Source organism: Periophthalmus magnuspinnatus, chromosome 1 (assembly GCF_009829125.3).
Source record: "Periophthalmus magnuspinnatus isolate fPerMag1 chromosome 1, fPerMag1.2.pri, whole genome shotgun sequence".
NCBI lineage: Eukaryota > Metazoa > Chordata > Actinopteri > Gobiiformes > Gobiidae > Periophthalmus > Periophthalmus magnuspinnatus.
This window is the reverse complement of record NC_047126.1, coordinates 6847173-6871613: the sequence shown is the minus strand read 5'-3', so window position 1 is coordinate 6871613 and position 24441 is coordinate 6847173. Positions and strand designations below refer to the sequence as shown.

The following is a 24441-nucleotide window of genomic DNA, read 5'->3' as shown; positions in this document are numbered from 1 at the left end:
ACTAAAGAGAAGAATGATGGGAGTGTCCAGAGAACGAAGAGAATGAAGGGGTGTCTGGGGGACTAAAGGGGACAGTGAGGTGGAAGAAGGATCTGGAGGAGTAAAGGAGAGAGTGAGAGGGACGGGGTCTGAAGACGGCAGTGTGAGAGGGAGGCAGAGTGGGGTCTGGAGAAACAAAGGGGAGAGGAACAGACAGACATATGCAAGTAAATAAAATGTTATGTTTTAGCACCTGGTTTTCAGTTTTATAGTCTGTGGACCTACTTCTCAGCAGTAGAGACTGCATAGTGAAGGCACTTTAAGCTTGACTTGACATAATCCTTATGTTTTTATATGATATCAAAATGACCAGATGTTTAAAAGATCTCAGGTTTTTTTTTTAGCAGAATATGTCCCTCTAAGCACAATTGATAGTGTTTTAAACCTGATGAATTATATCACATGACTCTTTGCTGCTGCACATTAGTTGGAGGTTCTGGATCTCCTGACCCCAGAGCAGAAGGCTGAGCTCCTGCTCAGTCCGGGGGTGGCTGGTCTGGACAACGGGACCCTGCACCTGGTGTTCAACAGCATGATGGGACATCCACATCCCACTCCCGGGATCGGCCACAACAGGACCTCTGCTGAGTACAGCTATTCCACAGTGGGACCCTACCAGACAACCACAGCCCAGCCCTCTATCAACCAGGTAATGTTTACTTTTGTGTGTGAGCTAGTGCTTCTCACAGTCCTCATTTAGAGTACGCCACAAGTCTTCAGAGCAAAAGTAAATAAAACATATTTTAAAAGCAGCCTTCAGATGCAGTGAAACATAAGTACTTAATATAGTGATTTACTGGGATAACAGTGAATGAACTGTTCAATTTAACAGTAATTATGTGTTGTAAATGTGTACCTGTCTGCGTTTGGGAGGTAGAGATCAATTATACATTCCTCTTAATGTTCTTTGGTTGAAATTGGCTTCTTGCTTGTCTGGAGGTAGAGGTAAAGCAGCAGGAAGGGTCAATATTGCCAAAAATGAAAATATAAATTTATAATTTACTTTCTCTGATGACAATAATCAGATTATATATTGAAATAAAAATGTGCTAAAACATGCCTGTACCTGTCTTATAGTGAATAATCAGGGTGCAAAAATATCACCTCTAGCACCTAAATATGACTTTTTCATTATTGAGCCTTTTTTAGCTTTTTAGCAGTTTTGTAATGTAAACCATGCGGGGTTTTTTTATTTTATTTTTTTTTATCTGATTTCCAGGTGGTGAAAGGTTTCATGCAAGCATTCAAGCCCATCAGCAACTTTGTCCATGAGTTTGTGTCCTTCACCAATCAGGTCTCTACACGGCACATTCTCACACATCCTCACAACTCTATGGTTCAGACTAAACTCCCAAACCTCTACTGCTCCTCCAGAGGGACATATCACAGATCCGGAGCACCTCTCTGGCTCAGTTCCTGTTAAACTTCACGCTGTCAGAGGTAGCCACCATGTACAAGGACCCCACTCCAGAGACTGCTCCAGACTTCAACCTGACCAGTGTGGATGACTGGTACCTGCAGGTGGTGGTGCCAGTGCTGCGCAGGTTCCTCCCCAAAGAGGTCCTCACGCAGACCAATGTGTCCGTGGCCTTTTACTCCCTCTTGTAAGTTAAGGAGTGCTATTATCAAGGTTTTTGAATCTGGTTTAGTTGTGATAGAACTGTATGGCATTTGATCCTTCCTGTTTGTGTGCAGTTACCTGGAGCATGGCATGAATGAAACTGCCTCAGAGCTGGAGGACGTGTGCAGCCTCGTCTTGGACCAGGGCCAGTGTGGGGTGAGTCTCTGCCCTCTGCTCTCACATGGATCACATGTACTGAATTAAACTGTATCACTATTGTAAATGCCATTATAAATGTATGTGTATGTGTTCAGATGACAGACGTGGTGCAGGATGTGGCCTGGGTGCTGCATTGTGCCGCTCAGACAGATTTCACTATGACTGAGCAGAACGTCCTGGGGCTGATGGTTGGACTGGCCCAAAGGTTCTCGTCGCTGTTGAAGGCATTCTCCTCTGTGGTGAGACCACCCCCATTAGACACACCATTACACACAGGATACGCCGGGGCCCTGTGCTACAGCTGACTGTCCTTATCCAGGACAAGTGCCTTTACCCAGAGTGGCAAACCCACACATGAGCTCTGTCTCTGGATAAGCAGTAGTTCTGCCGTCTGAGTAAAGCCCAGATTCTCTGTGGAGCTGTGAAACTCTTGACAAATGTTAGCATGAACAGCATCTGTGGCACTTGCTGCACATGCAAATGTATGTTCAAATATTTACTACATTCTGATCAAGCAATGAGTATTTCATCATGGCCTCAGTTGCTTAAACGTGTAAATGTTTAAAATAATATATATTTCCAACCTCTATTAAACAATAAATGCAAATGGATTCTACTCAAGTGTTTAGTTTGATGACTTTTCCAGAGTCACACAGAATATCTCTATGTTGTCTTGTCTTTTTCACATTCAGTTCAAATGCACCTATTCTCTTCTCACATGTAAGACATTCTAACCTTGACACAAAGATGCACACACATCAGACTTTTGCCTAAAATCAGATCATCATAGCTTAAACATGCCACCCCCTTTCCCTGTGTGTGTGAGCAGGACTTCAGTGTCATGTCTAAAGACATCAGGCAGATCTTCAGTGGCACCACCTCTCCAGCTCTAATCCAGAAACATCTGTCTGACCCAGCCTTCATCCAGACCTGGTTCAGGGTCAAACTGCTGCCCTTCCTGCCGGACGTGCCTCCGGAGCTGCTGTCCTGCCTGAGCCGAAAGAACTTCTCCTGCCCTGTCTACCACACCATGTGAGCCCTGACACTGCTCTATACACTATGTAGAAACATGAGCAGGCCTGAGGATGGAAAGGGTCTCAGGGACAATTATCAACTATTAAATTTACATTCCAAAATGATCTGCTGTTTGATCAAGATTTTGTAATAACTACACATTAATTATCCTTAAGCCTGAACAAACACTTAATTCATAATGAATCAGTGGTTAATTCTGATATCCTAACTCATTCTTAAAGAGGGGTATTCAGCAAAATCGACTTTAGCTTTCTACCATGCTATAGCACTGTTCCCCCATCAAAAAATGCCTGAGGAGGTTTTAGATGTCATCCATGCATGTTTGAGTAATCTAGTGATCTCTCCTGGGCCCTATTCAAACCTTCCTTATGGTTAGCTGTACGGTTCTGTCCAATCTTCAGCCCTCAAGCCTTCAGCCCTGTGCACTACAACTGGACAATCCTGATGTGATGTGCACTAGTTTCATTAGTAGGATGCAGCTGATTGTGCTGTGATAGTGCTCTGAAGAGGGAGTGAATTTAGAGCAGAGACCAGAGGGAGGGGGGACTCAGAGCCTCATAAACAAAAGTGAGACTTATCAAACATGTTGATACGTCAATATTTAACATGTTGGCAATACCCCATAGAAGTGTAATTCCCCCTTAATAAACTGTTTTTCATTATGTTATTGGACCTTTGTTCCTGCTTTATTAAGCCTAATTAAGGTGTAATTATTTAAAAAGTGGTACCAGATTTATTATCGCTAGTCCAAGAATAACAAACTGTAACTGAGATATTAAAACAAATAGAGAAAATAATACAATTGATAAATATTGTAGGTTTAAAATGTCCATTATTAAAAATATAAACATCAGTCAGAATCCAGCTGCTGATAACTGCCATTGTGTGACAAATGAGTTAAAAGTGTTATTTCTTGTAAATGTTGTAAATTTAAACAATCATGTACAGTTGTAGAATCGGGAAACAAAAGATCTAACTCTGTGTTTTGTGGGTTGCAGTGTGCGTGACCTCAGTGAGCACATGGTGAGGATGGAGGGCAGTCCTGAGGACAGTCAGAGCATCTACGATAACTTCATCCACTCGTTCCTCCTGCTCCACAACTCCTCCGGTACAAACCTGCCCAAACCTTTAGGAGCTTGTAACCATGTTTAATATAGGCTCTTTCTTTATCATTTGTAGCTATGTTTTAACTAGTGGATTAAATGGTACAGTAAAATCATGTAAGGGAAGAAACAGGATTCAGATCACAGTGCACATTTTCAATACGTTCAGGAGGATTAACATGTGTGAGACTGAAATCTGAAGTGAGTGAGGAATCTCTTCACTGTGGAACTGCAGCATGTGAACAGCAGGAGTAGGAATCAGATCATTAATATAATAACTCTAATTTATTTGATCATTTCAAAGGAACAGTAAATGTTGTCTCATTCTCAGTATATGGACAGGCCTTGTGTGAAAGCTCACAGCCTCCAGGATTCACTCACTGAGCTGCAGAGGCCTATTTAAAAATGGTTTACTGGGATTATCTTGCATTATTTAAATCTTATTTAGTGTTAGTTATATATAAACAATTGGAAAATGCTAAGACAAGGTGAATACAGTAGCAATACATCACACTTCAAACAGGGCCTATTGTGACAGACCCATATTGCTCTGTTTCTTCCCACACACTCTCTGTCTAAACTGCTTACCCAATATGTAGGAGTGTTTTGGGTTATAATGCAGGTATGTGCATGTCTTGTTTTCAGATGCTCGTTGTATGTCCAACAGCAGCGTTCTGTGGCTCCAGCAGAACTTTGGCTCCTTCTCTCGCTTTGCTTCCATCACAGACTTCTACCAGCTCAACCCGCTCTTCTCTGGGGTACGCAGCTCACACAATGGTTGTACTAGGCCTCAACTATTTAGTCTTTCCGCTACTGCTTTTAAAATTTTTCAGAATTATTAAAATATATGAAATTAAAGTAAAAGTACTGCTGTGAAATCTGTACTTAAGTAAAAGTACAAAAAAACTAAACTGTGCAAATTGTGTAAAGTGCAAATAGCTTTTTATTTACAGTGCCATAAAGAAACAGATCAATGAAACTGTGTAAATCTTAATCAGGTTGTTTTAAACTGCGGCCTGTATTATCTGCGTATTCCCTGAACTCTGGCCAATCAGAGCAGGTGATGTAGTGTTGTAATATAAGTGAATATGCGTATAAAGAGCAGATACAGATACAGCTATGAAGTGGGACTATTTTGACTTGTGCAGTACTCAGTTACCATTATAACTGTAAGTAGTTACTGTTACATGGTTAGATTTATGCACAATATAATATAATATAGTACAGGTTTAAAAAGCTACTCAAAAAAGTACAATTACCCCCAAAAATATATTAAATCACACCATCATGAGTATTTATAATGACTTTCCACCTCTAAACATAAGACATTTTAGTTCTCAAGGAGGACATTATATTACCTAAAAAAAGGTCTGTTTTATGATTAGTTTGGCCTGTGCACCCTGTGATGTTGTGTATCTGTGTCCAGGTGGAGGCGCTGTCCGTCTTGAGCCCTGTGCAGACGGCCCAGCTGCTGCTCCTGCCTCTGCCCTCTCCTCCAGACAAAGCCCAGGTGGTGGAGCAGGTCTTTGACTTCCTCCTCTCTGCCCCACACGCACACTTCAGGGAGGTGCTGAAGGCTGTGATTGCACTGGCCCCACAGGTAAGAAACACTGGTGCTTTTAACCACAGAAGTCAAGGCTTAACCAACTATAACTTGTTTTCATACATATAGATGGGTTTGTGTGTGAGGAATTGGGACTAGAGAAACAAACCCTCCCTAAATATTTGTATAAATGTTCTGAAGTATTGGCTCACCAGTATGTCTTTTTCAGGTCAACGTGTCATGTTCTCTCTACACACAAATGTGAGTTCTAAACCTGAAGTGTCATCATTGCCAACACTAGTATTAATACTATTGTACTATTATACTATTATAACGTGTACAGTATATTGGTAACGTGCTGTTTCTCATGTGCAGTTTTGTGCGTCTGTATGCCTCCATTCCCTCTGTGTTCCCGGCTCTGGAGCCTGCGGTCTGGGCTTCTATAGAAGACCTCATTGACATCGCACCACAAGGTTTGTAACATATGATGTTTACATGCTCTCAGAGAAAGTAGGATACTCATGGCCCTGTATACATGTGCAATCGGAGTATTCTGGAAATTTAGACTATGGGACAGATATAGCAAGGAGCTAAACATGTCAGCTTGTTTTTGTTTGGTTTTTGCTTTGATTTGGTTGTTTCTAACAAAAAAGGGAAAAGATATACAGGCAAGCGCTGCCACAGCTATAGTAAAAGACTTTATTAATAGTTGAAAAATACAGCAGAGTCACACAGCATCAGTTTAGTTCAACAGCAACAGAGATAGACGCAGACGTTAGCCTGGTGTTAAAGTGTGGTTGTATTAAACAGTAGACTGCTTTATTTTGTTTATAGGTAGAAAATATTATTACTTCTGGTAGAAGTTTGAGTCATTTTGGGAAGGTTCCTACTCCTACCGTATCTGTTACTTCAGTTCACACATGCCCAGTACGATCGGTTTTGAGAAATCAGGATACTGCACACATACATGGCACAGTAGGGGCAGGGGGCAGGGCAAGTTTATTTGTATAGCACAATTCGTACACAAGGTAATTCAAAGTGTTTTACAGAATAAGAAAGACATTAAAATCACACAAATCAAAACATAAATAATCAAAAATAATCATCATAAAATCACCATTAAAAGAGAAGAGTGCAGAATAAAAACCTTTCAGTGGTATGCACAGCTAAACAGAACCGTTTTGAGCCTGGATTTAAACATTGTCAACGTAGAGGCCTGTCTCACATCTTCAGGAAGACTGTTCCAGGTTTTAGCTGCATAAAACTTAAACACTGATTCCCCATGTTTAGTCCTGACTCTGGGCACCAGCAGGAGGCCGGTCCTTGAAGTCTTCAGACTGCGAGATGGTTCATATGGCACTAACATGTCGGAGATATACTTTGGACCTAGACCATGGAGAGACATACACACAAGCAGAGCTGCTTTAAAGTCTATTCTTTGAGCTACAGGAAGCTAGTGCAGAGACCTGAGCACAGGACTTATGTGCTCGTACTTCCTGGTTCTAGTCAGGACCCGAGCAGCAGCGTTCTGGATGTACTGCAGCTGTGTTAAGGCTCGTTTGGAGAGGCCAGTGAGCAGGCCGTTACAGTAGTCTAACCTACTCGAGACAAATGCATGGATAAGTCTCTCTAAGTCTGGATTTGACAGTATACCTTTGATTTTTGCAATGTTTTTTAGGTGGTAAAAAGCTGCAGATGTTATTGATTTGATGTGGCTGTTAAAGTTCAAGTCTGAGTCAATTGTTACCACTGGATTTCTAGCCTGATTTGAAGGTTTTAGAGAGAGAGACTGGAGGTGACTGCTGACACTTTCTCTATGTTTCTGTGGGCCAAAGATGATGATTTCAGTCTTGTCTGAGTTTAGCGGAAGAAAGTTGTTTTGCATCCACACACAGATCTGTTGGATGCAGTGGCAGAGTGAATCCACTGGTCCATATTCACTTGCTGCCAGTGAAACATAGATCTGAGTGTCATCTGCATAGTTGTGGTAAGACACATTATTGCTGCGTATTAACTGGCCTAACGGCAGCATGTAGAGATTGAACAGCAGGGGTCCCAGGATTGAAACCTGGAGCACCCCACAGGTCGGGGACATTTTATCTGATATACATTTTCCAATTTCAACAAAGTACTCCCTGTTTTCTAAATAGGGCTTGAACCAGTTTAGTGCCATACCAGAGATGCCCACCCAGTCCTCTAGTCTTTGTAAGAGGATCCCATGATCCACAGTGTCAAAGGCAGCACTCAGATCTAACAGGATCAAGACTGAGACTTTGCCTGCATCAGTGTTCAGGCGGATGTCATTTGTCACCTTGATAAGAGCAGTCTCAGTGCTGTGGTGGGGTCTAAAACCTGAGGGGAAGACATCAAAGGAGTTGTTCATTTCGAGGAAGTTAATAAGCAGTTTTCAAGGACTTTGCCTAAAACCGGCAGATTTGAGATCGGTCGATAATTGTTCAATATTGTGGCATCAAGACTGCTCATCTTTAGGAGAGGCTTGATAACCGCAGTTTTCAAAGCGCTTGGGAATGTTCCAGATTGAAGTAACATATTAACTACCGGTATGTGAGTGGTGATGGCAAACTGTTGAGCACAGACTTTAGAAATTTAGTGGGTAACACATCGAGGCAGCATGTAGATGAACTCAGAGCTGGTTCACTTTGCACCTGTAACTGACAAAACTGTCCAAGAGATTGTCAGCAGTCTAAGTGTCTAGGTGGGGGCAGGGTTGTTATTTGCGTTGTGGAATTTATGGCATTTTTAATGCCTTTAAACCTTGTCATTAAAGAACACTGCAAACTCATTGCACTTAGATGTGGAAATTGGTTCTAATGGCAGTGGAGCTGGGGGGTTTGTTAATCTGTTTACCGTGGCAAACAGGACACGAGAGTTGTTACTACAACTTCCAATAATGTCAGAAAAATACCTTTGCCTTGTTCTACATAAACTGTGGTTGTACATGTGCATCTTTTCTCTGTAAATCTCATAATGAACCTGGAGCTTTGACTTGCGCCATTCCCGCTCGGACCTCCGGCACTCTCTTTTCTGTGCCCTGACCGAGTCATCATTCCTCCATGGCGCTTTCTGCTTATCTTTAACCATTTTAACCTTCATCGGGGCAATGGTGTCCAGAACATTCAAAACACTCGAAGTTACAGAGTTCAATAAATCATCAACATTAGAACATGAGGCATTTTCAAAGTGTATCATTTCCATGAACAGTGCACCTGTTTTATCACTTATGTGTCTCCTTTGAACAACTGCAGGACATTGGATACTGGATACTATGAGAATATCCCAGTGAGAGTATCCTGGTTTCTTATAAACGTAATACTTGCTTATCCAGTATACTGTGTTTACATGAATACACACAAAACCAGGATACTCTAAAAACCCGATCATAACTGGGATACTCTTACGCATGTAAACACACATGTAAACATGCATGTAAACACATTCATTGTGAAAGTGCAGGAAATCCTCTGTATAACTAACTCCTTCTTATTCCACTGTCTTTAATTCTCTGACAGAATGCGTACCAGAAAACATCACGGTACGTTTTCATCCATCTGTATTACTAATATAACCACATACAGATCAGTGGGTCATTTGTTTGACTGTTGTCTGTATTTTTCCCCACAGTGTCCAGTCACACCATTCAACGGTAAGTCTGGGTCAAAACTTCAACTCTGAGCATTGTGTTTGAACAAGCCCAGTATGTATGGGAACTGGAGAAGCAGAAAATATGTTCACATTGTAGAATTTGATGATGTTAGTTGGATCTGGAGAAAAAGACCTATAAAACTGTGGGAGATTAAAAAGAAATCACCAGATCATTTAGATCATATCTAAACCATATCTGTTCATCTGACGACAATCAAATCTTTGGTGTATAATGTCACCACATTCTGAAGCTACTGTTTATTTATACTGACAGAAAAGATGTTGAACTTTAAGCCAATTTTTGTTGGTAGTTTGATCCAGTAATTCGGGAGATAAATCATAAACCAGGTCAACAAATCTGCAATCTGACAGTTAAACAGCGAATTCCACCATAGAATTCTAGAAACTATTGATACTTTTCTGGGGTGTTCTTCATGTAGGTTTATGGCAGAATGTTCAGCAGTCACCAATGCTCACTTTAGCAAACACAGCTGAGCGTTCATGGTCCTGTTTAGATGTTTGATCTTCATCATAAAAGGAGAGGGACTGTACTGTAGGATAATGTTAGCTGGCTTTCACCTGTTGTAGTTCCAGCTAAGTCAGTTGTTTATGTTCAGATTGATGATTGATTATTGATAACATCAGCTGCAAAGTATAAATAGGGATATTACAGTGTTGTGATCTCCCGTGAACAATAACTTAATAGTACAATACAAATACATTAGCAAAAATCGAATACAGACCTGAATAAGTGCAGTAAAATGTTGGACTGTTGCAGGTACGGACGTGTGTGGACACCTGAGTGTGTAAGTCCAGCCTGTCTAAATTACATATATGCTGATGTGTGTGTACAAAAACCCTAAGCACCTGTGTTGTCCTCCACAGCCCTCAGTGGTCCTGGTCCTTCTCCAATATCTCTGTGGACTCTGTGTGTGACTTCCCTCTGGAGCAGTACGCCTGTGCACAGGTCAGCACCGCTCTGTCACCCACACTCACTGACCTGCCTGGGATTTACTCTGTATTTTGGCTACACTTCAATATAGAGTCATCAAAAGTATCGGAAATAAGATGCTAATTGATACTGAAACCAGTATTGAAACACATTCACAGATTCCCGAGTAGGTTTAGAATGATCTTGAGCTGTATCAGAACAAGTATAAGACACATAGACTCGTATACGCCCATGGACCACTATGGAACCTACCTGGACGACTGAGGATTACACAAATATAAGACCACATAAGAATATAAAGGAAGTGCTACCATTTAATGTTGAAAATCACATTCTATTCTTCAGTGTTTTTTATTATCATGGTATCAGAATCAATATTAAATAATGTCTATTCCTTAGTATTGAAATCAAATTTGAAATGTTTGCATCGTTACATTACACTACTTCAATTTAGGTAGAGAGGTTGCATCTGTGAATTCTACAAAAGTGTCCAGATTACTACCTTTGATACCTTTTCTACCTTGGACAAAAGCGGGATTACACAGACTTGTTACACTTCAGTATGTCATTTTCAGATCTTAATATTTTTTTGTCATATCTGCTGCTGATGTCCAACCAACATTTTAGTGAAACTTGTAGTCTAACCTGCCATTTGCACATTGAGGTCAAAATCATCCAAAAGAAACAATGCTCTAATGTTCATGTTTTAACTAAAGGAACATTATGTTTTAACTCAAAAACTTGTTTCATTAAAGCCCGTTCTAAATGTATAGTTATGTCTTTTTGTATATATTGAAGTTGCAGGGGAGTAGACAGGATTGGACAAAGGGGTCTGTTGTCCCGGGTCCAAGGGTTTTAGCAGCCCAAAATTGGACCGTCATCCTATTAATTTAGATTAGAGAGGGGCCCATGTGAGACTTCTTGCCCCAGGCCTTGAAATTTCTGTCTACAGGAATATGAAGTTATACACAAATCTTGATAATCCTACAGATCTGTAATGCATGTCTCTGCTTGTCTCCCTTCGCAGCTTGAGAACTTCACGGCAGCTCACCTGGCCTCCCTGCTGTCCTGTGACCTGGGCAGCAACAGCAGTCACTCCACGTTGCTATGGAAGCTGCTGCTAACCAAGCTCTCCCCCATCTTAGAGCCCGCCCTGGACCTGCTGGCTGCAAAGGTCAGGAGTGTGTGTGCGTGTTTGTGTATACTTGTAATTACTTGATGTAACGTGATCATCCTTTATTTACTCTTTATCCAGTCACCTGTCCTTGCATCTCAGCTTACATACCTGGCTATACTTATATGACGCAAAAGTGACTCGTGAGCTTTTAGCCATGGTAGAATGCCAACAAAAAACATATCTAGAGTTGTGTTTTGTTTCATTCACTGATGTTTGCGTAACATTAGGTTGTCTATGTCCATCCCCAGAGCTCAAAATGTTCTGTTCCACCTTATGATGTCATGTAGTGGTAGTTTTAAGGTTAACAGCAATTTTTTTAACCTCAATTGAACTGCTTAATTTTTTACATTATACTAGAATAACAAGTTGTTGCTTGGATTTTTGATTTATATTTTGTTCAGATGAGATAGAAAAGTAGAAAGTCTCTAAAATAATAGTCCAATATCTGCTGGTGCACCGAGGAGTGAAGCAGTTTCGATGAGGCTAAAACAATACCAAATCAAGATCTGAAATGTTCAAAATGAAAGCGTATGGGTTAAAACAGAGTGGAGCACTTTCTGTATTACCACTTAATGACATCACAAGAAGGAAAAGAGCGTCATCAGCTTAAAAACACAGCCTAAATATGCAGGGTTTGTGTGTTAAACATGTGAATAAACCAAAACTCTAAACTCTATGTGTGTTTGTGATGAGGAAACAACATTATAACATACTAATAGTGCAATATAAGCCCTAAAGGTAAAAAAAGGAGCTGACCAATTTAAGCTATATCTCTCTGAACCTCAAAGGGCTCATGTCAACATCATAATTTAATATTTTGTGCCTTTTGTGCATCCTTGTAAACCATAATATGAATCTAAAACAGCTTTATAGCAAAACAGGTACACTGAGTTCCTGTTCAATGCTGCAGAACTGAGAATTCCCATCTCTTCATCGTGGCATTTCAACACAGGATTACTCTGATATGCATGAATCCATCAAAATACAACTTTGGGCAAACTAATGTTTGGGGAACACCATTAACAAGGTTTAAAAAAAACATAAAACTTGATGTTACAAAATATGTCCCCTTTAATAACGCTATAGCTGAATTAGCTACAGTGCACATGGTGTTTTAATAGTGTTGCCTACTGTTCCTAGTCCTTTTCTGACAGTTTTCTGGTCAAAAACACCTAAATCTAAGTGTGTGCTGCTTCCTGTGACCTCTGCAATTTCAAGTCCTACGTGACATCACACAGGTCAGCCCCGATTACAGCCAGGTGTGATTACAAACACCTGGCTGCAGGGGCGGAGCTTCATACCTTCAGACCACGCCCTTCCTTCCCCCTCACTCTCCCCTTTAGTCCTCCAGACCCCTCCACTCCTCCACGTACTGCCCAGTCCAGCAGCTCTATTTGAAATGTATGTTAAGGTGTTTAGTCCCACTTTAAGAACAAAATAAACTACACACAGTTGAATAGATGTTTTGGATAACTGTAATTCGTGACTTTAAATGTGTGCTTGTGCTGACAGCCCGTGGGGAGTGTGAGTTCTTCTGCCCCTGAGATCCTGGACGTTCTGGGGGAGATCAGACTGTCCCTGTTGACAGATCAGGAGCTGTGGAACTCCAGCCTGCTCAACACATGGTTCTCCCAGCGTCTCCGAGTCTTCCTCCCATACGCCTCTGGAAGATTCCTGCGCTGTCTGAGTGGACGCAACCTCAGCTGCATCTCCTACCAGCACATGTAAGCACATATAGCCACACACTATTAGGACACAGCATCTGCTTGGCACAATACCATCATTTCAAACTTGATTTTGATACTAAATAAACTCAATAGAATAGACTCAATTCTCAATAGTGATTTTGATACTACGATGATAATTAAAAAAACACTCATTATTTACGCAATAGAATGTGATTTTCAACATTAAATGGTAGTACCTTCTTTTATATTACCACGTGGCCTTATGTCCGTGTAATCCCTCAGTCGTCCAGGTAACTTCCATAGTGGTCCATGGGCGTGTACAGGTCTTATACTTGTTCTGATAAAGCTATTCAGGAAAGGTTCATTTCTGTTCTGTGAATGTGACTTTTTTAGTGTCAATACGTGTTCAGATGAGTCTCTAGTTTTGATACTAGTTTTAGTCTGATTTTTGATACTTTTGACAACCCTACTAGTAATACTACACTAATGCACTGAACTGCAGATGTCACAATATGAAATGTTATTGTGAGAATAAAACACCAATTTTTATTATTATTATTCTCAATTATCAGCACTAGGGCTGGGCAGTTAGTCAGATACATTTGATTAATTTGTGATTTTAATAGTCAAGATTTTTAAAAATTGTAAAATCAAGGATTATTATGAAACAGGTCTTTCTTACTTACAAAGCAGTTTTTTTTGTGCAATTAAACAACTGGCATTGTAAAACCTCATTCTAATTTAAATGATTAAAATTATATTACACTTCTATACAAAAGTAACTGAAGCCAGTTTACAATTTCCTAGATACTATGATAAGAATGAAAATGTAAAGTGCTTCCCCTGTTTGAAAGAGTCACTGCTCTGACGTAATCGTGTGTGTGAAAAAAAGTAGAGATTATGATTATGATTACAATTATGATGATTATTATTTTTATTATTATTATTATTATTATTATTATTATTATTATTATTATTATTATTATTATTATTATTATTATTATTATTATTATTATTATTATTATTATTATTATTATTATTATTATTATGTGTTAGTTCCTACCATTGTGCTGTGACCTGAATAGTCAGGATTATTGATGAATCAAATAAAGTTGACATGAGCTTTACTCTGGGCTTTATCAAACTGTTGAATAACCTCATGTTCCTCCGTCTCAGCCTGAACATCTTCATCCAGAACTTTGAGGAGATGACTCTACAACAGCAGCATGTGGTCCTCAAGAACTACATCGTCCGCTTCCTCTCCAGCCCCCACTCAGGTACCTAGCGCATACTGTGTACCACGAGTATGTTTTTGTACTTTAACTTGTTTTGCGGTATTGCGAAATGTGGTTCTGGCTCTCTGAAAGCAATCATGTATCAGAGACACAAACTGATCTACTTTCATACAGTTAAACAAGTCACTGGCTTCACATTACTGTAAAATATAAAGAAGGAATGATTTAGTTAAAAGTAGATAGTGTGGGATACATTTTGACAAAGTACTATTCCTCTTTAAATTATGTTCAGTTCAGTGTGAGTATGTAGTTCCAAGTGCACATTAAAATCCACAGTGTTAGGAACTGTGTCCATGTTCTGTCTTCCAGGTCCTGGCTGTTTGTCCATGAACAGCTCTGAGTGGCTCCTTCAGAACGTGGGACCTTTCTCTTGGTTCCTGTCTCTCCAACGTCTGCTGCAGCTCAACCCACACTTCAACCCAGTGAGTCCCCAACCACTGCACATCTGCTACACTGATATGTTTGCCAAGGTTTTGTTAAAGGCTTTATTTCTACTCTCAAAAAGTAGAATTGTCAAAAGTCTTGAAAATCAGATACTCAATTTTAACAAGTATCGATACTGAAAAAATCCCATAGGCTATTCTTTTTTGCTGAAAATTACAGTCTAGTATTGAGCCTTTTCCTTTATATTAAAATCAAGTTTGAAATGTTTGTATCGTGACACTACAACAAAGAAATTAAAATATAAAATAAAATAGATGATCATTATTTTTGTTAACAAATAACAACAAAAGAAAAAATTATCCAAGCTCCTACTGAAACCTGTTTTGTCCAATAATGACCAAAAGCTGATCCAAAAGTCAACAAAAATATGACATTTTTTGACTAAATGTCAAAACAGACAGAAATTTTCAGACAAAAACTAGACTAAAACTAAAATTAGTCAACAGATCCATCTCAACAAAATCTGAAAGTGAAACTAATGCACAGCTGTAATGTTTAATTTCATGTATTCATAATGTGGAGGCTGTAATATAAGCCTTTTTTTTACTCTTTTTGCAACTACTTTTTATCTGTTGTATCCTTTTAGTGAGGGGAGTTGACGGGGTACAAAAGGGGCCTGTTGTCGACAGCCCTGCTTTATATTGTTAAAATAAATAAATAAATCCGTTAAATAAGCCGTTTTTAGCCAAAGGTTTCAAACTAAAATGTGAATTGTGAAGATGAACTGAGATTGTTCAGCTCTTGACCTTTGCGTCCTCTGTGTCCTCCTCTCTCTGTGCACAGCTGGACGTCCTGTCTATGTTGACCCCAGAGCAGAGCGCACAGATGCTGGCACTGCCTCTGCCCATAGACAAAGACACTATCATCAACAGCCTGTTTGACTTCTACACCCAGGACTCTGCCAAACAGTACCTGCCCATGTTCCTCTCTAACCTCACACGCACCGTCCCACAGGTAACAGCTGAGACGAACATTCACCACAAATAATAGAACTAGGTTGAACATGATAGCTGTGTGCATGCGTCTATATGTGCTTCAGTATTCGTCTACATTACACTGTCACATTCAATTTATGAAGCTCCTCTGTGTTCATACACCCTCAGCAAATTGCAGTATTATGCATCATGGAGATTTCTACCCTGTTATAATGTTGTTCTTACATCAAAAACATACCTAAAAAATGCATGCATGAATAATTTGGTGATCTCTCCCTGGCCCTAGTTGACCTCTATTTATGGTACGATTCTGTCCCAAACCCACCCCACACACCTACGTCCCCCCACCACAGCAATTCTCCATAAATTTACAAAAGCATGATACAAAACAATACATCACAACGTCACAAACCTGATGTGATGTGCAGTAGTTTCAGTAGCAGGATGCAAGCTCCTAACATCAAAAATGAATTATATTATAAAATATGTTAATATTTTTTGGCAAATGTAGCATTTTCAAAACAATGAAAGGTAACATGGTGATGTAAATGTGTAACGTAGAAGTGTAATACCCACACTTTAAAAGTGCACTATGTAAGTTTTCAAGTGGAGGTGCGCCACTTACCTGTAATGTTCCTCAAGATGACATTAAACTTATCTATCTTTCATTTTTCAATTACAGGTGTTTTTATTGTTCAAAATATGAGCAGGGTCGCCTCTCTGAAGATCTGACCTATAAATTGAATCTGTTTGTCTCCATGGTTAAGTTGACGGCCATAATGCGGAACTTTCAAGACAAAGCAATACATAGTGCACCTTTAAATTGCTCCTACTCACCAATTCAGCAACTTTGACGCTAACTGTCATTGTTGTACCATGTGAAATATCAAAGAAAAGGACTTCAAATTTTTCTAAATAAATACATAAAGACATAAACATACATGATATAGGACTCGGACATATAAAAATGATTTCTGATTTAATTTCATTTTTTGTTTTGCCTAAAGGGAAACTTGTCCTGCTCCGAGTACACAACTCTGTAAGTGCGCTTCCTCCTCTCATTTGTGTGTCAGTGCATGTTTATGTGGGACTTATGATTGACCGCTGTGGTTTTGGTGTCACAGGTTCAACAGGCTGGACTTGGCCACTGTCTCCGTTTCTCTGGCGACTGAATCCGACATCATCAGAACCAAGATGGCACTGGTCCCACACTTGCCGCATGGTAAGAACACAGGAGCTTAAAGTGCGACAGTACGACAGTCCAGAAAGCAGGAAGTAGTTCTAAGACAGAATCCCTCTACCTATGTCCTCAACATAGAATATTCCATCCAAAATACAGAGACAATGTACGCAGAAGGCATTTTTCTACCATCTTAAACCTTAATTAAACAAATGAAGGTGTTGTAATCTATTTTTATTTGTCTGATCATAACTATTGTGTAATTTATACTTGTAGTTTTAGACGTTTTGGCCCTTGTTACACATTATGGCTGCTAGTTAACAGTTAGGGAATTACTTCTACGTGTGTCATATCTGTTCATAGAAATGATCTGCTGCCCGTGTCCAACCAGGAAGTGAAATTATACACTTAAAACTAGAAGAAAATAAGCTACATCTTTAGTAAAATCTTAAATATAAATAAAACAAGTAGTCCTGTGCACTTGTTGGCATCGCAAACATTGATTATTGTTCTGAAATTGTGACTTTTGTGTTTGGTTATTTCAGGTTGTGTCATTTACGAGGGAGAGGTAAGCTCTTACTTTCAAATGGTGTTATCTGTGACTTTGTATAGACTCACGTTCTTGACCAATTCAATCTAATGATGACAGAATTTCAGATAGAAGGCAGGGGCCTGTATAACTCTATGTGCGAGTCACTGTTTTTGAAAGTCATATCCCAGCCTATAATCCACAAATGTTCAACAAGATTAATATTTTTTTGTTATTTTATTACGTTTTTCTGTAATTCTATATAATATTTTTATAGTTTGTTTCTGCAGACAGAGAAAATGTTGAACTCTGTGCTAGTTTCATGCGAATAGGTCCAGTAATTAGAGATATTAACCATAAACCAGAACAACAACTCTGCAATCTGACAGTTAAACACCAAATTCTACCTGAGAATCTTGGCCTGTCTCCAGATCAGATTAAACTATAAGAGTTCTAGCGTAATGTAAAGAAAATACCTGTTAGCTAAAGCACACGATGGACTATAGTAACTACTTGTACTTTTTTTGTTTCAGTGCACAGTGACAGTTCGAAATGGTAAGTCCTGCTTTTTTTGTGTACTCATGTGGAAATGTACTGAATATTTTAATTTATTATATTATTATAATCTGAAACAGAATTATTTTTTTTAACATTTGGAATCATTTTACCATATTGCTCGGCCCTAGTTATAACCAATATATTTAAGTACTACAAATGGTTACTTGCATTTCTCAGTATCGTTTTATGAACCTGAACCGAAGAGTCTTTGGACCCTTACTGTTGCTTCACACAAAACTCTGCACATGTTGACATAAAGCATCAGAGCACACAGGAGCTACACAAGTTGGGTCTGTTGAGTTTGACAGTAACGTTTTGTGTTTACAGAGACAGAGATCTGCGCTGAGGTGAACAGGTGAGAGCTGCTCTATATCAGCAAAACCGTCAGAGCCCACACAAGCTCATGGCCGTGCTCTTTTGTTTCTGTTATTCTCGCTGTTATTCTTTACACATATGAGAGTGTTGTTCAAGTTTGTGTGAGCTCTGTCTCTGGCCCACAGCACGTCTCTGCAGCTCCTGATCGACCAGGGAAAGATGGATGGACTTTTCTGTGACTTCACTGTGGAACAAGTGGCCTGTGCCTCGGTACGTCCACATCAGAAAACTGCAGTCACATATTGTATTTGTGATATCAAATATAACAGTGTGTGTGCATGTCCTCTCAGCTGTCAGCGCTCAACATCTCAGACCTGGTGGACATCCTGACCTGCAAACGCGCTCAGAACTCCAGCGGCTCCCGGGCCTCCTGGAAGCTTCTGTTCAGTAAAGTTCCCCACGCCCTCGACAAGGCTCTGGACGTTCTCGCAGATAAAGTCAGCACCACTCCGCTCTCAGTAAAAACATGAAGACAATTACTGCAGTAACTAAGTCCTTCTGTGTTTGTAGATCCTGGATCCAACACAAGCCTCTGTCCCTCTCATTTTGGATGCCATTCGAGAACTCAGATTGGACAATTTCCCCCTGGACCAGATCAACCATCCACTGGTTGTCGAGTTGTGGTTCAACCGCAGGCTCCGGCCCTTCCTGTCTTCTGTGTCCATGGACTTTCTGCACTGTCTCACCACCAAGGATCTGAACTGTTCCACCTATCAGGAAATGTGAGTGGACCATCTGTTTCTCCTCCCATAGCCATATCTTAGCCTGACTCATGTGAGCTTTTAATCATGTTATAATGCTCAAGGTGTTTTTTTTTTTTCATTCACACATGTTTGAGTAATGCATTATTAGGCTGTCTTCATACCTGAAACTCAAAATACTTTGCTTCACCTTATGAAAGTTAAAAGCTCTTTTTGGGCTCAACTGAACTGCTTTACTGTTCAATAGAATAACCATTTTGTACAGTTTTAGAGGCTAAAACAATAGCTGTAACTTCAGAGTTAGGCAAATCCATGCTGAAATTATCAAAATTATTCAAGTGAAAGTGTATGGCATTTAAAAACACAGCGGAGCACTTCCTCACAAATTCACTGCATGTTAATTATAACTGGGTGCTTTTTTCCCTGTGGTGATTCACTCTGCTGCCAGTAAAACATGACATGCCAAAGCAAAGGCCAACAACAATATAAAGAATGTATACTCTGTGGTGGGCCCAGAGTGTCTATCTGCTTTCTCTCCTGAAAACACAGGTCTCCATTGAAGGAGGACACAGAATTCAATATATAAGTAGAATATATTTTACTCAACCAGACCTGCTTTGCCGCCACTCCAGATTCTTGCACATTTTCACAGAATTCACACTTTTTACACCAAGGCCATGAACCAATAGCACAGCTGATATTTTAATAATTTAATATTTTGTGGTGCACTATTGGCTGATGGCAGAGGATTTGTCATGTGTTGCAAGAGCTGCCCACTGTTTTCACCCCAAAAAGTGTCAGAGAGGTACCAAAAAACGTGTGTGAAATTTGAGTGGCGACATATTTATTTAGATAACGGAGAATATAGAGCCTTTATTAGCTCTAGCAGCTTGATCCCTCCACAGCACATTACTCGTTCAGCTTGTGTGTGGTTCTGACCTGTGTTTGTTTTAACAGTGTGCACGCCCTGAGCCTCCGCCAGCCGCAGATGGCCATGTCCACACAGATGTACATCTACACTCACTTCATCAGGGTCTACCTCAGCAGGAACCACACTCAGGGTAAGTTTACACACCTCAACATCAACCCAGAAGATGTTCAGAGCACCTTGCCCCAGTACAGTAACAAGTCTTTTTTGGCGTGTCACTGAAGCACTAGACAGTTCCATTCAGCTTTAAAAGATCAATCATAATAGCAATACCATCTCCTATCAGCCCGTGCCCCTCTACTTTATCTGGTACATCCATAAAAACTCCTTTATTGTGACATCATTGTAAAATCATTATTAGCCTAAATGTAATCAACTCTATCTGTCCTACCAACACCAAATGATTATCCTCATTTCTCCGTCTCTTCTTTGTTAATTTTAGTGTCCATGCAGACCTTATGGGGACAAAAATCAGGTCCTCATGACATAAAAAAGGAAAGTTTACATATGGGTTAGTGTTTAGGTTAAGGTTTGGGTTTAGGTTAAGTTTAGAGTTTGGGTAAAGGTTTGGGTTTAGGTTAAGGTTAGGCAAGTAATTTCCAGGAAATATCCATCCAAAAATCAGGTCCCCATGACATAAAAAAGAAATCGTTTAGATATGGTTTACAAAAAAGGTTAGAGTTTAGGCTAAGGTTATGTTTACAGTTTAGATTAAGGTTAGAGTTTAGGTTAAGGTTATGGTTTAGGCTAAGATTTGGGTTTAGGTTAAGGTTCGGCAAGTAATCTACAGGAAATTAATGTAAGCCAATATATTGTCCCCAAGAAGCATGTAAAGGCAACATTTGTGATATATTTTGTGTTTTGTGCAGACCCCAGCTGCTCAGCCCATGCCAACAGCAGTGAGGCCTGGCTGCGCATGAACGTGGGAGCCTTCTCTAAGCTGGCGTCCTTCAAAGACCTACGCACTTTTTACCCCGGCTTCTCTCCTGTATGTCTCCTCCCACACACTCACAGTCTGGTCTACGGTTGTCATAAGTATCGATAATCAGATACTAATCAATACTAAAACTGATTTTGAAACTAGATACTCATTTTAGCAGGTATCAATGCTAAAAAAAAGTCACAGGACAGACATGAACCTTTTCCAAATATCTTTAGAATAAGCTTGAGCTGTATCAGAAGAAGTATAAGACACAGACTGAGGGATTACACAGATATAAGGCCACATGGTAATATAAAAGAAAGAACTACCATTTAACATTGAAAATCACCTTCTATTATCTGAAGAGTGTTGTTGTTGTTTTTTTTTGTAGTGGGTTCAGAATCAGTATTGAGTCTGTTCCTTAGTATCAGTATCGAGTTTGAAATTTTAGTGGAATGAGTCTGTCTGATAGTCTAGTCTCATCATTTTTGAAGTTCCATATATTGTTGTAAGTAAATGTAGATGATAAACAATAATATTGAAACTAATTTATGCCACTGGGATGATATGACAATCGGAGCTGCTGTAAGTTTGTATGTATAATGAATCATAAAAGTCCTTTACTCAACCCTCTACATCTCAAACCAAAGTACTCACAATTAATACTGAACCCAAAAATGATTATTCCATCTGTCAAGGATAAGTCGTTATATGTAACTATGGTGACAGGCCTACTTCACAAATTCCACAAGCCAGATCAGAGTTTTGATGTCGTGGTAATGCTAACAACCATTAACATGCTATCAGTGCACTTCTTCGGATTCTTGCTGTGGATAAAGCACTTGATGATTATTAACTTTATTGAAAGAGATTTACACTCCACAGTTTGGTGTAGATGGGATTTGAACCCAGGACCATCTGACTTTGAGTGTGATGCTGTATCCACTAGACAGATGGATTTAGAAAGCCCTCTGTGTTCAAGTTTAATCCGAAAAAAAGGAAATAAATATTTTGATGTGTTTGTGCATCTGTCTGACCCCTCTGTCTGACCCTTCTTTCTGACCCCTTTGTCTGCCCCCTCAGCTGGACGCCCTGGCCCTCCTCAGTGTGCGGCAGCTGGCAGAGGTCAGCTCCACGCCCGGACAGCTCTCGTCTCCTGCTCAGGTCGCCATGGTGATGAGCCATGTGCCCAATGGTCTCCTCATGTCCTTCTTTGAAGATTATTCTGCTGCAATTATGGTAAGACCACTCTTATATACTAAAGCAGGGGGAGAGCCAATGGGTCATAGACAGTGAATAATTTGAATATGTGTATTTATAACTGGTTAGAATGAACCACCAGACATTTACTCATGCTTAGATCCTCTATAATATTGGCTTTATCAAAGTATATTTTCAAAAACTTACTTAAGTACTGCTTAAGGCTGCTCTAAAGTCTGTACTGTGGATGTATGACTAAGGGCTGGCACTAGTCTATTCTACTATCAAACACAAAGCTGTTCTTTAGAGTGACAGGGGGGTTATTTGGTTTAGTGCTCTCAGCTCACAGCAAGAAGGCTTTGGACTGAATTTCTGGTCTTTAAGGGTCTCTTTCTGTTGAGTTTGCATATTCCCACTGTATCTGCATAGATTACATCCAGGTGCTCTGGCTTCCCAAATCATTAGCACTTTAGAATCACTGTGTAGTTCCTTTTTGGTGAGATGGTCTGCAGACACTAATTCAGTCATTGGCCCAGAGCCATTTACAGCTGTCTGGGATAGTGCCACGCAGTTGTTTCCTCATAGTTCTCACATTTCTGCTACTAGTTACTTGTTTGTCACTCTTGAAAATCATAACAGAGAATCAAATGTCTGGGATAGTGTCAGACTTAAGATCATAAGGACTTTAAAAGCACTGTCTAAGTACGTTTTGGTAAGATGATCAATGACTGAATAAGTGTCTATTAACACACCGTTTCTCTATAAACATACAAGTGAAATGTGGATGCAAAGATATTTCAGAAATCAGAGTAAATCCTAATGTCTCCTCTCTTTTGTTTTGACAGGACACTGAGAGCCAGTACCCCGCACCTGTCCGCTCCGCCATGTTACAGGTGGTGTTTGACAGGGCCAACCTGTCCCAGCCCTCTGTCCCAGACTCAAAGGTCAGTCAGTGGCTGGACCTGCTTCCCCCCCTGCTGTTCGACCTGTCCCCTGCACACGTGGGGCCTTTCTTCAGCATCCTGTCAGGGAGAAGCTGCAGTATTGAGCAACAAGGGTAAGTCCTCCTTTAATGTCAAGTGTAAGTAAGATCAGGATTTCCGTTTTTGTTCATGCAGGTGCTAGGGTTTAGGCAGTGAGGATTCAGGTCAGAGAGAGTCCTTTTACGTTTAAACCAACTGGATTTTGTTGTAGAAACTGGCAAACCAGTGAGAGACTCGTGTGAGGCTCATTCTGCTTTCTGATTGGATTGTCTTGAGAACCAAAACACCAAATGATAACATAAACAACTTTTTGTAAATAAGAATAAACCAGCATTACAATGGGTATCAGTAAAAGTAGGGATGCACTGATGCTGATATTAAAGGCCACCGATACCTGAAAATTGGCCGGATCTGATATCAGCTCCAAAATATCGGTTCTGCTGATATCCTGATTAGACATATACAGTGATATAATAAGACTATTTACAGTTTGTTGTTGGTCCAGAAAGTCTTAGAATGTTTTAACTTTATTTAAACAAAGCCGTTCTGTAGTTACTTGAGGGATAAATAACATGGACAAGGAAAATAAAGTCTGTTTTAAGTCTCTGTTGATATTAGGTATTGGCAGATACTTAAAGCTATAGTACTGAAAGTATTGGAATTGGAAAAAAAAAAACTGGATCGGTGCATCCATAAATAGAAGTTGTATTTGATTTGAACCCATTTACCTCATATTTAGGGACATATACTCTCACCTTTATACTAATGAGAGATTATTTTCCGACCTCCAGTACAGGGAGTGATTCTATACTTGTCCTAAATGTGTTCCAGAGTGGAGGACCTGAACTCAACCATCTCCAGCTTGAGTGAGCAGACCCAGAGGAGCATCGTCAGCCACATCATGCTCAGTCTGCAAGGTAATGTTAAAGTTAAGGTACACGTTATTGACCCCAAAGGAAACACCATGCAGGGCTGCAGACAGAGCCTCAAAGCCCTCACAAAAGTTCCTCTGGCTGCATCTAAACCTAAAAACAGTGCTGTGGACATGGATTAAAAGGAGAGTAGTAAACTGTAAGGTCACTGCTGCAGTATTCAAAAGAACACTCCGTCATGTTTCTATATCTCACCACAAAGGCTGAAAATTGACCAGATCTTAACAAATTACTTTTCAGATGCAGTCCTGCCACCTTCTTGTCTCCGTTCCTTCAAAAATATGGAATCAAACAAAGCAGTAACAACATAAGTTTGTGGAAAAGTTACATAGTGCACCCTTATATATAGTAAAATATACTTATTTTGAGCTGTAGTCACGATATCACACAATATATTCATTGTAATGTTTTTGTATCAATAAAAGCAAGGTCTCACAACAGGGTTTTTAGTACCAGAAGACGTAGCTGCATATAGGCTA

General features: G+C 39.9%; 1 protein-coding gene across 1 annotated transcript in view; it reads left to right on the top strand.

Annotated features, from left to right (window-relative positions):
- Nucleotides 1-24441, top strand: part of LOC117371607 (uncharacterized) — a 57463-nt gene that overhangs the window by 17464 nt on the left and 15558 nt on the right. Inside the window, exons 9-41 of the mRNA XM_033967339.2 lie at nt 467-688; nt 1259-1333; nt 1414-1643; nt 1735-1816; nt 1915-2058; nt 2649-2851; nt 3853-3962; nt 4603-4715; nt 5384-5557; nt 5730-5761; nt 5876-5973; nt 9031-9053; nt 9143-9164; nt 9942-9969; nt 10049-10130; nt 11143-11289; nt 12805-13016; nt 14157-14257; nt 14585-14697; nt 15503-15673; nt 16662-16693; nt 16779-16876; nt 17380-17402; nt 17897-17918; nt 18249-18276; nt 18422-18506; nt 18587-18733; nt 18807-19018; nt 19955-20058; nt 20795-20913; nt 21931-22086; nt 22893-23104; nt 23862-23947. Coding sequence (XP_033823230.1) covers nt 467-688; nt 1259-1333; nt 1414-1643; nt 1735-1816; nt 1915-2058; nt 2649-2851; nt 3853-3962; nt 4603-4715; nt 5384-5557; nt 5730-5761; nt 5876-5973; nt 9031-9053; nt 9143-9164; nt 9942-9969; nt 10049-10130; nt 11143-11289; nt 12805-13016; nt 14157-14257; nt 14585-14697; nt 15503-15673; nt 16662-16693; nt 16779-16876; nt 17380-17402; nt 17897-17918; nt 18249-18276; nt 18422-18506; nt 18587-18733; nt 18807-19018; nt 19955-20058; nt 20795-20913; nt 21931-22086; nt 22893-23104; nt 23862-23947 — 3706 coding nt within the window. The remainder of the gene's footprint in view (nt 1-466; nt 689-1258; nt 1334-1413; nt 1644-1734; nt 1817-1914; nt 2059-2648; nt 2852-3852; nt 3963-4602; nt 4716-5383; nt 5558-5729; nt 5762-5875; nt 5974-9030; nt 9054-9142; nt 9165-9941; nt 9970-10048; nt 10131-11142; nt 11290-12804; nt 13017-14156; nt 14258-14584; nt 14698-15502; nt 15674-16661; nt 16694-16778; nt 16877-17379; nt 17403-17896; nt 17919-18248; nt 18277-18421; nt 18507-18586; nt 18734-18806; nt 19019-19954; nt 20059-20794; nt 20914-21930; nt 22087-22892; nt 23105-23861; nt 23948-24441) is intronic.